Below are 14243 nucleotides of genomic sequence, written 5' to 3'. Positions count from 1 at the left end.
ACTTGTGTCTTAATTTTCAACACGGAGTTCTCTCACACCAATTATATATGCTTGCGTAGATGTGGGCCTAAGTCATGTTTCCACATTATTTTTCAAATTAAAAAAGATGTCTGGCAATTATAATGACTTAATTGACATAACTGAATTGAAATGAAAAGGGATATTTATAGCCACAAGATAGCAAATCGAGATGGCCATATATATGATCTCTAGCTCCGTAACAATGCAGGCAACCATGAATTTCAATGCTGCAAATTAAGGGAGAAATACGACAAATAAAGCAAGAATTAATTACGAACGATGCATATATCCGTCTTCTAATTATCCAAAGAGTTAGTGATGGTGCACAATATATCTGATAGTTTCCATTCTTGTAATAGGCGCAAAAGTTTTATGTAAAATCAACTCCAAGTTGCTGTGAGTAGCCTTTTACAACAATTCTAGCATTATGCTTCTGATTATTACCATCCTCATTGTATTTGATCTTGAACATACATTTTAAGCCTATTGTCTTCTTTTCTTTTGGGAGATCAACTAACATACATAATTGATTCTTTTTAATACTTATCATCTCCTCCATTCTTCCTTTCATATTGCTTCTTTAAAATTTTGAGGTTCACTTGAAAAGAAAATAACATGACAAGAATTGTAAATGTCAGTTAATGGTTGATATATCCTTGGAGAAGATTTTGTGTTTGCTTTTTCATTAGAACTTGATGAGCTTCCTTCATTATGAGAAATTGAACCAGTTCCATTTTAAGAAGAAGAATTGGAAATATCAGGCTGCTTTGGAGCTTCAAGTAACTCCAATGTTGTTGATTCTAGATTGATTGCATCTTTCCATTTCCAAGCTGCAGATTTATAAAAAATAACATCTCTAGAAAGAAGTAACTTATCCTTTTTAGGATTGAAGAGTTGCAAGCCTTTTGATTTATCATTATAGCCAACGAAGATAAATTTCTTCCTTTTCTCATCAAGCTTGTCTTTGTTTTGAGAAGGAATAAAAGCATAAGCAATATTGCTAAAGACTTTAAAATGACTGACATTAGGTTTTCGTTTATGTCATGCTTCAAATGGAGTTTGATTTTAAACTACTTTTGTTGGAGATCTATTAAAAATATAAGCTATAGTATTGACAACTTCAGCTCAAAACTTATTAGGAAGTCCTTTCCCTTTTAACATGCTTCTTGTCATTTCTTTAATAGTTCTATTCTTTCTTTTTGCAACTTTATTTTGCTAAGGAGTATGTCTAACAGTAAGTTGCCTATGAATACCATTTTCTTTGCAATAATCAAGAAAAGGTTTGTAAATAAACTTTTTTTTACGATCTGTCTTCAGAATCTTCATCTGGCACCTACTTTGCTTTTCTACAAAAGCTTTGAATTGCAAAAATATAGAGAATGCTTCTGATTTTTTATCAAGAAAATAAATCCATATCATTCTAGAATAATCATCAACAAAGAGTAAGGAATATCTCTTGTTACTCATAGATGGAGTTCGAGTGGGGCCACAAATATCTGCGTGTACTAATTCCAGAAGTGCATTGGCTCTCCAAGCTGTCTTTGGAGTAGAAAACGATGTATTTTTCCATACACAAAACCTTTACAGATTCTAACTTGGTATTGAACAGAAGAAAGACTCAGAACCATATTTTTCTGATTTAACAATTACAAGCCATTATAATTTAGATGCCCATATTTTAAATGCCAAAGATGAGATTCATTAACATGTTCACTTCTCGTAACAGCATCATGAAGTGATTTCATGTTTAAAGGAAAAAATATTGTTAGAACTCATTTTGACAACAACTATTCTCTTATTTGTTTTCTTATTATAAATTTCACATTATTTTTTATTAAAAATCAACTTATAACCTTTTCTCATCATTTGTCCTACACTCAAAAGATTCTGACCAATGCTAGGAAAGTAAAACATATCATGAATATGTTTTTCATTACCTTCATTGGAGTGGATTGTAACATCAAATTTTCCTTTGATTTCCACTCTTTTACTATCACCAAGTTCAGCATGAGAAAAATAAGCTTCATCAAGAGTTTCAAAGTTTGAAGAATCACTAGTGATATGATGATTACAACCACTATCAAGATACCATACTTCTTCTACTTTGTGTTCTACATTAATGTAGGAATAGAACAATTGATCTTCATCCTTTGAAAAGTTTGTTATATTGATCTCTCCACTACCATCTGCCTATTCCTTGCGCCAATAGTTTTTGTCAGAATAAGAGGAATTTTTGCATCTGGTACATTTGAAGAAACAGTCTCGAGTTTCATTACCAGTTCTTTTACAAATAGTACAATAAGAATTGGTGCTCCCTCTTTGCTGAAAATTTGTTCTTCCTCTTCCTCAACTTCTATCTCTGCTTCTGCAGATTATGACTTTCACTTGCTCTTCCACGTGTTTCTTTTCTGAAAAACGATCTTCCTTTTCTCTGATCTTGATGAAATCTAGTTGTCTTCTTATAAAAAAAATTTGCTTTGATTTGAAATGCCTGCTCTAATGATTGCTTGCTATACTGGTTTACTTTTTGTTCATATGCTTCACGGGATCCCATCAATTCATGAATCGTAAGCCTTGACAAATCTTTTTTTTCCTTCAATAATAGTAATTATATGCTAAACTTTTTTTGGAAAACTTTTGAGAATATTCTCAACAATTCTTTTATCAAAAACATTATCACCCCAACTTTTTATCTGATTGATGATTTCAATGGTTCTTGAAAAGAAATCTTTAACAAACTCACTATCGTTCATTGTAAGATTTTCAAATTCTCTCAATAGATTCTGTAGTCATATGGAGATAGCTTGCTAAGAACCTTGAGATTCATTTTTCAAAATCTCCCATGCTTCTCTTGCCTTTTTAATAGAGAAAATTCTGGGATAAATTGATTTGCTTACTCCTTGCTTAATTATTCTTAAGGCTGTTGCATTTCTTTGCACATTTGCTTATATTCATTTGCATTTTGTTTTGTCCAGGATGCAACAGATCCTATTTGGGCTATTTCTTCATATCCCTCATCAAATAATGTCCATAAATCTTGTGAAATGAAGATAGTCTCCATATGAGAACTCTAGTATTCATAACGTTGATCTCCCATTAAAGATAACATTATGAACATCCAACTGGTGAATATTCCAACCATACGAGACAACAATAGTGAGCACAAGACGTACCGTTGTAGGCTTAACCACTGGGCTAAACGTCTCCAAATAATCAATCCCCTCTTGCTGAGAGAAGCCGCAGGTAACCAACCGTGCTTTATATCGGTCAATCCGACCATCGGCGTGGCGTTTAATCTTGTAAACCCACCTACTACCAATCACATTCATAGATGGATGAGAGGGCACCAATGACCAAGTATGATTAGAGTGAAGTGCCCGGATTTCCTCCTGCATGGCATTATGCCAAACCAAATACCTGTTGGCATCCTTAAAGGACAGCGGCTCCTGTTGAGGTAACGTTGCAACCCGTGAGGAAGTTGCAACACTGAAGTTAGCATCCTTTAGTGGACGTGGTCGAAGTACCATAGGATAGAGACGTGTCGGCTGGGAGGAGTTGTTATCAACACTGGCCGGTATCTCCTGAAGCTGTAATTTCGACAGATCAACACATAGATTAATTCTATGAGAGGAATCAGAGGAAGAACCTGATGAGGAGCTCAATATATGTGCAGGCTGTGGGGTAGAACCAACTGTAGAATCTGCTGGAGTCACTGCCAGAATAGGGGAACCAGCAGGAGAAGAACCAGGGGAGCTGACAGGAGCGATCTGAACCTGTACTGCATGCGAGGGTGGCAAATCTGAACATGTACCTACAACATGATCATGATAATAACACGCAGATAATGGTAAGGGAGCCAAATGAGATGTAGGTGGTGTGGGGGGTAACGGTGGAAGGGCTGAAGATAGTGGCTTTGGATGATATAAAGTAACCGGTATAGTGGCGGCAGTAGGATGTGTAGGTGGGACTGCAATCTGTTCAGATTTACCAAGAGGAAAAACATGTTCATGAAACCGGACATGACGAGCAAGATAAATACGTTTGGATGTCAAGTCAAGACATCGATAACCTAAATGAGAGTTATTATATCCTAGAAAAACACAAGCAGATGAACGAAAATCTAACTTATGAGTATTGTATGGACGGAGGAATGGAAAACAAAGACACCCAAACATACGAAGAAAAGCATAATCAGGAGATGATTTTAAAAGACATTCGAAAGGACTCTTATAATTAAGTACCGGAGTTGGCATGCGATTAATCAAATAAACAGAGCTTTCAAAGGCATAGCTCCAATATTTAAGGGGAGCGTGACATTGCCCAAGAAGGGTAAGTCTAGTTTCGACAATATGTCTATGACGACGTTCAACCATGCCATTTTGTTCATGGGTGTGCGAGCAGATCACACGGTGATGAATACCTATTGTTTTAAAATATGTATTGAGTTTTCGGTATTCACCACCCCAATCTGTTTGAACAGATTTTATTTTTAAAGAAAATGGGCGCTCAACGAGCGCTTGAAACTGATGAAAAATATGAAAAACATCAGACTTAGCAACCATCGGATAAAACCAGATAAACTTTGTATGGGCATCCATAAAAATAACAAAATAGCGAAAACTGTCTGATGACAACATAGGGGAGAGACCCCAGACATCACTAAAAATTAAATCAAGAGGAGCTAGAGTTTGATGACCCGTAGTTTTTAGAGTCAGACGACACGACTTGCCCAAAAGACACGCAGGACAATTGAAATTAAAACATTTTGTCGTACATGACACTTTTTTATTTTTCACCAACAAATGCAGAATGCGTGGGCTTGGATGCCCAAGTCGATGATGCCAGATATCAGCGGAAGTAGAGAGACATGTAGATGAGAAAGCCTGAGGCAATGACATGGCAGACGACTCAGACAAAACATATAGACCATCTCTACTCTGACCGGAAAGAAGCACTTCCTTTGTCATGAGGTCCTTAATATAAAAGAAATAGGAATGAAATTCAAAAAACACGTTATTCTCAAGGCAAAATTTTTGAACAGATAGCAGAGGTTTTTTAATGGCAGGAACATGTAAAATATTGGATAAAGTAAAGGTGCGTTTTGGGGAATGAATTTTAGAGTGAGCAATATTGGAAATAACAAGGCCCTTACCATCACCAACATGCAGATGATCATTACCAAGGTAAGGTTCTGAATTCGTCATACTCGCAATGTCTGGCGTTACATGATGATTTGCGCCCGTATCAGGAAACCATGTGATAGGAGATGTTGCAGGAGCATTATTAAAAGCGACATTGGCATTGGCTTGAAGAGGATGATTAGCCAACTGAGAGCACTGTTGGGAAGTATGCCCATACTCATAACACAGCTGACATTTTACACTGCGATTATACCCACCAAAGCGATTACCTTGCTGCCCAAATTGTCCTGATAGCCGAGAGGGAGATCCAGAAAACTGTCCTGAGGAGAATCGGTGTCCTTGTTGCCCAAATTGCTGACCTAAGGTATAATTGCTGTTTCCATTGTTTCCACAATAACCATTGTTGCGATTATTATTATTATTATTATTATTATAATTGCTGGTTGCTGCAGTGGGGTTGGTAACAGAGGTGCTGTTACTGCTGGTTGAAGAGCAGCTTTGTGAAGAAATTCATATGTAAGTAGACTGCTATGGAGATCAGTGTAGGAGATGGGGTCAGCCTTGGTAGACAAGCTGGTGACAAGATCTTTAAATTCGCTACGTAACCCCCGAAACACATATAGGTTGAATTCTGCCAAGGAGATTGGTCTACCAGCCGCAACAAGTTCATCAAACAATGCTTTTGCCTTCTGCAAGTAGGTGCTGGCAGAATCATCTTGCTGGCGTAGCTCTTGGAAGGAACCGTGAAGCTGCATGATCCTGGAATTTGAAGGAGACGCAAGAGCTGTTTCCAGCGTTCTCCATATATCATGGGAGGTGCTACAATCCACCACTAAGTGCAGAACTTCCACCGAGAGAGAAGATAAGAGGGCACTCATGATTAGGTGATCTTGCTGCTTCCATGTCAAGTAGGCAGGACTGACAGAGGATGAAGATACTGCAGCAGATTCCAGATGAGGAGGAGGACATGTTGATGTGCCATCAACAAAAGAGTATACGCCTTGGCCCAAGAGGAACAACTTCATCTGCATCCTCCAATACAAAAAGTTGGTATTGGAGAGTTTTAAAGACATTACCTGTTGCGTGTTAGGAAGAGATATGATGGCAGCAGCAGGGGACACACCATAGGTGGCTGTCGGCGCCATAATGGAGAAAGAAGATTGGGGTGCAGATGCAGCAGAATAATGAAGTTCTTGATTGTCCATAGGAGGAAGAAGATTGGCAGAACACGTTCTTGATATTTGCTGGAAGAAGAGAACCGGATGTAAGGGAGAAGTATGAAAGAAAGCTGCTGGGAAAGGAGACTGCTGGACGATAGAAGGCTGCTGGATGTTTGTTTTTGCTCTGATACCAAGTTAAGATTAGAAAGAGTCTTTTGTATAATTGTGATGAATGATTGATAAACCAACCATCCCTTTGTATTTATACCTTTAGGGTTGTATACAATACAATGGTGGAATGTACTGCACATGATAACTATCCCTATATATAATGTATTTACATATATGTGGACTCTTTCCTTAATATGGGATCCCATCAATTCATGAATCGTAAGCCTTGACAAATCTTTTTTTTCCCTTCAATAATAGTAATTATATGCTAAACTTTTTTTGGAAAACTTTTGAGAATATTCTCAACAATTCTTTTATCAGAAACATTATCACCCCAACTTTTTATCTGATTGATGATTTCAATGGTTCTTGAAAAGAAATCTTTAACAAACTCACTATCGTTCATTGTAAGATTTTCAAATTCTCTCAATAGATTCTGTAGTCGTATGGAGATAGCTTGCTAAGAACCTTGAGATTCATTTTTCAAAATCTCCCATGCCTCTCTTGCCTTTTTAATAGAGAAAATTCTGGGATAAATTGATTTGCTTACTCCTTGCTTAATTATTCTTAAGGCTGTTGCATTTCTTTGCACATTTGCTTATATTCATTTGCATTTTGTTTTGTCCAGGATGCAACAGATCCTATTTGGGCTAGTTCTTCATATCCCTCGTCAAATAATGTCCATAAAGCTTGTGAAATGAAGATAGTCTCCATATGAGAACTCTAGTATTCATAACGTTGATCTCCCATTAAAGATAGGAATCTAAGTTGTTGTATAGAAAAAAATAGGAATACTTGATGAAGAAGCCATTTAAAGAAACTAGCTATGATACCAAATATGTTGGAAACAGATTGCAGAAACATAATTGAAGAAGATTTTTGTATGAAATATTTGGTAGAGCTACAACCAATACCATAAATGTTTTTATTATTTTTGTTATGATCATCCAATACTGGATAGAGAAGGTCTCTATATAACAGAGACTAATTTAATAAACACTAGGAGGACATAAACTTCCTAGGTACAGAGAAAATAAAAGCAACTTTGACTCATTAAAGCAAATAATTAATGACGCTTCAAATTATAAATTACACTTTAACAGTGTTATCTATGAAACTAATAAGCTCGAACTAGCTAGCTGCACTGGCTCAATGAGCAATGAAGTAATGTAATTTCTCACTTTTCCATTGGCATTTGTGTACCCATCTCCATCTTTGTACATGACATCCATCACCCGGGCAAGGTTGAGAACTCGAGTGAGGAGGGGTATCGGCACATGGTCTTTAGGGATGATTAACAACTCTTCGTTGATGTCTTTCCATGCCTCCACAACGTGCCTGTGTAGCTCATCATATGCTTGTTCCTCTGCAACTTCATGCTGGTTCATGTAACACTCTATTGCTGAGGCAACATGACCTCTCTCTTGTTCAAACTGCAAAGAGTTGGATTCAATAGAAAATAGTCGGAGATCGATCCAATATATTAGAAAGAAATCACAAAACACATACCTTGTGGGATACAATGTCATCCATGAGCCTGGCTATGACGGACGCAGCTTTAACAATCTTAGGATCCTTGTTTAGCCATTCAAAGGCATCTTTTGTTACAATATCTCCCATCCCAACAAAAGATATGCATGTGAGCAAGGGATATCCAGAGGAAATCAATGAGATGCGCATGTACTCATCCATTGTTGGCATGTAATTTTCATGGAGCCATCTTGCTTCAACAAAATAGGCTTGAACTTGTTTCTTCATCTGAAACATACAAGAAGAATACTACTATGATAAAATTGACTATAAAAAATTCATTATGTAAATATATTTTTCAATACCTTTAAGACAATTCCCATTGATTGAAATGTCACCATAAGGTGGAAAAGAAGAAGAAGAAGAAGAAGAAGAAGAGGTTGCTATTGATTAATTTATGCAAACAATTTCTGATTGCTTCTAAAATTCAAAGTTTGTTCCAGTGAATTAATTTGTAATAAGTTTTTCCAATAAGTTTCAAACTAGTTAAGAGTTGACTTGACAGTAAACGTACTGCTTCTTTCGCATAGTCAACCCTGTATGATCTTCCTTGCTCGGCCAACTCCGTCTCAATTTCTTTGTAAACATCTAAGAGTTGTTTGTAAAAAAACTTCATATATTCTGGGAGATGATCGATGTTGCTGATATCCCACCTGAAAGATATTAGTAATTATAATTAATTAATAAATTTCATATCCTATTGTGAATACCGTTCAAAGAAATTCATGTATACTAGTATGATTTCATGTATATTAATTAATTAATTGATAACTTCATGTATACTAGCTAGTTCTGTGAACCAAACCTCTCAATTGCATCTGTGAAGAGTACAAGTTCTTCCATTGTACCATATACATCATATACATCATCCATCACTGATGTCATGGCAATTACTTTAGTCATAATTATTCTAGCGAAAGAGTATTGAGGCTCAAAGCACACTCCCAATATCCAGAAGTAGCACTCTACTAATCTGTCTCTTGCAAATGGAAGCTTCTTTGAAAGGTCCACTTTTTTCCACCACCTAAATGACAAAAACAAATAAAAAACAAAAAATAAAATACCTGTAGTTAATTAAATTCAATATAATAAATTTATAGTTATTATACAATAACTAATTAGAGACCTAACATTCAAAAAACTTACATTGTCATATCTGCAAGTTCCTTTTGGTGCATATTTTGGAGGAAGTTGAAATTTAGCTTTGCAAATTTGAGCAGAACCTCACTATGTGAAGCTTCTTGCTCATAGATAGAGATGTAATGCTTTGCCCCCAGCCATGGTAGGTCCTTGTGGATGGGTTGATCTAAGGCATGTCTTAGCTTTACCAAAAGTGGAGGAGGGCACATGTCTGTTGTTATTGATTTGAGATGAGTGGTAGCAAAGGTAAGAGCTTCCTCTAGAATATCTTCTCCGTGAACCCTGAGGTGTATAGCTTCATACAAGCTTAGCATTCCTTGAATATCGTTAGCTAGGCAAACCTTAAAGTTCCCTTCAGTATCCTTGAACTTCTTGAAGACATCTATGTGTATATATATATGCACCATATGATCACTTTCATCATTTCGTTCCTCATTTGTGAAAAAATATGGAAAATTTTGATTTTCAAGAGATTTAATGGACAAAAAGGAGAAAAATTAGAAGTTATCTCGGGAGAAGCGCTATGTACCACATGAAACGTAGTGCCCTTGCTGTCTAAGTAATCGAAATCGAAGAGCAACCATTTCAAGGTCATGATCATGGACATAGTCGTCACCACAACCTTGATGGTACAAGTCACACAACATTTCTTCAATCTCACTTTCAAAGAGGTAAGACACTCCCAAACGTTGGATTACATCGATAAAGTTCAGTTGCTGCGAAAGCTTGTTGGTAGTAGCATATAGCATTTCCTTCACCTCCTCCTTCAGCCTATAAAATTCTTGCTCAAAATGATCATCAAACTGTGAAGAAAATTAAATTGCACAGGCATCATAATACTAATTTGTAAGGGAGTTGATATGCATATTGACGTAGATAAACCTGCAATCTATAGATAGAAGACAAGCAACTAGAAAATTAGCCTTAGTATTCGTTGTTCGATGGACAAATTAAGGAGTTGTATTACCATGATGGAGAATAAATTGGCTACCATATATAATAGAGAATTATATACGCACATATATTACATTTACCATGGAGTTGAAAGTGTGGCAAACAAAATAATCACCCCAGATGCTCGGATGGAAACTTGCAGAGCGTCGAGTGACATCTGGTATGGTATCTCGAATTGAGTTTGGAACAGCTGAAACATGAGAAGACATCTCTATGGTGATAGCTAGGGCGTAGGAAGACACAGTATCAAGACAAAAGTACATTAACTCAATTGGCTTAAAGCTTCGTGCTTTCAAGGGGAGGCTGTGAGTACAAGCGTTGCCACCTTGTGGTATTTATAGAGAAATTCAAGCAGACAATTGAAGCGAAATTAGATGCTCAAAAGTGCTGCTCGATGCTGGAATTAATTACCACATGCCAATGCCAACTACCTTATGTGATTTAAAAATAAATAAAATAATAATTATAAAAACAAACCCCCTCTAAAATTTTTGCTGCAAAGGAGTGAGGGAGGCACCTAGTACTGGGTTTGAGATAAACGCCAGAGATGAGTGGGTCTTGTTCTCTTTTGTTTGTTTTTAAGGAATCTTTTTATGTTGATTTTACATTGCATTGTGACCATGACATGCCACCGAGCATAAATATCAAATCATGCCCGACCTAGCTTTCTGGGTAAATCTTGATATGGGATCTGGTCATGTAAAAGTTAACTGGTAAAATTTAATTGACTTAACAGATTAATATGTAATTCAATTAAAATTAGGTTTTATTTTTTTATTTTTTTAAAACAATATTGTTTTATATATATATATATATATATATATATATATATATATATGAAAACAATATTTTTTTAAATTAATTAACCATAGTTAATTCACCCGGTTAACAACTTGTGTCTTAATTTTCATCATGTATTATTTTATTATTTTGTTACAGCACGATTTGGGTGTAATAAGGCATCATGTTTGATAAATTTAAAAACACAAAACTTCTTCGATATGACTATATTGAGGACCAAACATATTTTTGCTGCTCGTACTGGGTCATATAAGCCTACCCCTTCAATGATCTTGATTTTAGCTTTCAGTGTTGTCATCTTATCTTGATTAAACTAGGTTATATAAGTCTACCCCTTCAATGATCTTGATTTTGGCTTCCAGTGCTGTTATCCTATCTTGATTAATGTCATCAGATGCCTTTGTCTTATGGGATTTATTGGCAAACACATCTACTATCATAGGGGTTGGCGCCGGTTGCTGATTGCACAAATACTTGTTTGTATAAGGGTTGCTGACCATGTTCTCCCATTCTTTCCTCAGATTGAGTTGTTGTTCAGGTCTGAACAAAGGTGGTGGGTTGGTGGGAAGCACCTTCACTAGAGGCATTTCTAAGTGTTTGCTCGAGTAAACTGGTGATGTGAGATACACTTGCCTTCTGAGACTCCAACTCTTCTTAAACATGAGCGTCACAGTGAGCACGTTCTTCATCTTCCATGTTTCTTGGTCGGAGTCGAGTGTTATAGACTCTTTAGGGACCTATATTTCAACCTGATACATGTATGTATGTTATTTACAACGAATTGATGTATATGTATGGATCTAAACATGTGTACATGCGCATCGGGTGTGAATGGCGAAAACCTATGCAAAATGAATATTTAAAGAGTCCATACTCTAAGGAAAGGTTTTAAGCGATTACATAAGGGTTAACTTTCTACTTGGTCTCAAAAGGTCAATGAACTGTCTAGTGACTACCTTACGTGAAGGTAGTATAGGGGTTTATAAGGAATGGTTGGGGCACGATGTGACCGCTATTATCGAGTAAATATTCAATTCATAGTTGGATGTTTCACGAATTTGAACCCTAACTGAAAGTCACGACGCAAACCCTTATTCCCCACCTAACCTAAAAATAGGTTTATTTGGAAAAATTAAAATGCATAAGGGTATTAATCCGCACTCGGTGTATTTATGCATGAACAAGAAGTAAAAATACAATATCCATTTTTTTTGCTTTTTAAAACATGAGAAATATACATTTTTTTTGTTTTTATAAAAATATGCTTGGAAAACTATTTAGGATCTGACCATATACATGAAAACAAAACTTTTTTTTTGTTTTTTGAAAAGGGAAATTAGTTTTGAGATTTTTTTATTTATTTTTATTTTTTTAAGAAATATTTTGGAGAAAAACAGGTGCTTTAATATCGAATTTGTATCTTTTAATGTAAAAATACAATCCAATATTGTGCAAAATTGATAGAAAAACATGCAAAAAATTAGAAATATTTTGAAATGCCTCTTGAAATGTTTTTAGATTTTTTTGTTTTTTTTAATATTTAATATTACATATTTTAATTATAATAATATAATATAATAATATTATTAAATATATGGGCTGGCCGAGCTCAGCCCAAAAAAGGGGTTAGGTCGATCTCGGCCCAATAGATCTGTTTCCTTCTTCTCTTCTTTTTTTTTGTCTGGGTCAGACACGGCCCAACCACTTGGGTTAGGCTGAAACGGGTCCAGTTCAAGCCTTACATGGTCACTGGCCAGACCTAGTGACAATCTTAATTATAATTAACTTCTGCATGCACAACAAACTCATTCTGTATGTAGCAATAGATTTTCATTGTAGGGAGGAGAAGAAAAGCTACCTAATGTAGGGGGAAGTAACTGGTTGGTCATGCAGGGAGGACTGTTGTGAGAGGTTGATAGTGGTGCTACTATTGGCATAGGGAGAGGTTGGTTGGTGATGGTGGAGTTAGCTGATATGGTTGGTTGTTGGAGCAAAAGAGAACCACCAGTGAGAAGAAAAAAAGGAGAGGTTGGCAATAATGGTTTATGTCGTTGGACCACGGTGGTGCTGTGGAGAGGAGCTGGTCTATTGGACGACGACTATGGTTGGTTGTATGAGAGGGAGGAGAAGTTTGCAAAGAAGAGAGAGAACTTGGTGGCACACTTATGTCTTGAGGTGGGTGGTCGTCTAATTGTGGTGGAGATGGTGATGGTCAAATTAGTGGTGGCCAAAGGCCACGATAAAGAGAGAAAGAAAAGAGAAACAGTGGCAAAAAAAAAAAAAAATAGGGAAAATGCTGATTTTTTATTATTGAATTTGGCCTTTTATTTCTCTTCCCTCAAGCCATGAAATCTACATCTATTTATAGGGTGTGAAAGAGGGACATTAGGTCTCCATTAATGCCAAATCTTGGCCCTTGGTTTAACCTACAAAAATCCAAACTGTTGGTTCAAAGTAGACATCAGAGGTTGTAAGTTTTGTTGCAAGAAAATAGCTGGTCAGGATGGTCACTTTGGGACAGTGTCACCGTCTCTGTGGTGTAGTTAACCAGAACTGACTACGCTAGAGTGTAGTCAGAAGTTAGGTGATCATTTTGGCGTATGTTTTGTGTAATTCTGTGGAGAAATAAAGCATAAAATATCTTAGGAAGAGGGTCACTTGAGTAGCCCCTCTGGAGAAGATGAGCAGTCAACACCAAAATGGCGCTGTTTTGGCCAATTTCATTTTAGTCCTTCAATTTGTGATTTATTCTTAATTACACCCTTGATTGGCTTCAAACTTTTAATATTATACAGTTATACCCCTAATGAACTTCAATTTAAGCCCTAGATTTCAACGTCTTTTTTTATTTTGGTTCTTGATCTTGGATTTCTTCAATTTAGCTTCTAATTGATCATTAAACTTTCAAATCTCTTCAATTTCACCCCTGAAGGATTTGTACATACACACACACAATCTTTTTTCCCATTCATTTTATTATAAATGCATTTAAAAATAAAAATAACACAAGGATCTATATTCAAAATAATTTAGATTTGATTCATTCTACTAATTAGTGATTATCATGATAACAAAATATTTGGTTGGATCTTCGTCAAGAACATTGAATTTGATATTTTGTTTTTAAAATTTGGTGGCTTGCTGTGATTCAACACTTGTGTGTCTAGATGTTCATATGTGAAAAATAAATACACAACTTTTTGAAGAAAAAAGAGTATTTATATAGCTATCACTACTTTTTAGTGGTTAATTTACCCATTTTTTTTAAAGAAAATTAGTCATAACTGTAATCAATTTAGAACTCAAACAAACAATTGTATATGCC

At 35.9% G+C, this 14243-nt stretch overlaps 1 protein-coding gene across 1 annotated transcript; it reads right to left on the bottom strand.

Moving 5' to 3' along the window:
* Positions 1-7369: 7369 nt before the first annotated feature.
* On the bottom strand, positions 7370-10451 carry LOC133703298 ((-)-germacrene D synthase-like). Its single transcript, XM_062127760.1, has 7 exons — positions 10198-10451; positions 9693-9966; positions 9170-9545; positions 8829-9047; positions 8538-8676; positions 8003-8251; positions 7370-7926 (listed from the first exon to the last, which is right to left on the bottom strand). The coding sequence occupies exons 1-7, from the start codon at positions 10378-10380 to the stop codon at positions 7603-7605; spliced, it is 1764 nt and encodes a 587-aa protein (XP_061983744.1). The 5' UTR covers positions 10381-10451; the 3' UTR covers positions 7370-7602.
* Between the last annotated feature and the right edge of the window lie 3792 nt (positions 10452-14243).

Source organism: Populus nigra, chromosome 9 (assembly GCF_951802175.1).
Source record: "Populus nigra chromosome 9, ddPopNigr1.1, whole genome shotgun sequence".
NCBI lineage: Eukaryota > Viridiplantae > Streptophyta > Magnoliopsida > Malpighiales > Salicaceae > Populus > Populus nigra.
This window is presented reverse-complemented; position numbering and strand designations above follow the sequence as displayed.

Excerpts from the sequence above, each read along its gene's own strand:
- LOC133703298 (XM_062127760.1), bottom strand. The coding sequence starts at position 10,380 with ATGTACTTTTGTCTTGATACTGTGTCTTCCTACGCCCTAGCTATCACC. Across the intron at positions 8,252-8,537 it reads TTGACTATGCGAAAGAAGCA|ATGAAGAAACAAGTTCAAGC; the intron begins GTACGTTTACTG and ends TGTATGTTTCAG. Across the intron at positions 7,927-8,002 it reads ATGACATTGTATCCCACAAG|TTTGAACAAGAGAGAGGTCA; the intron begins GTATGTGTTTTG and ends AACTCTTTGCAG.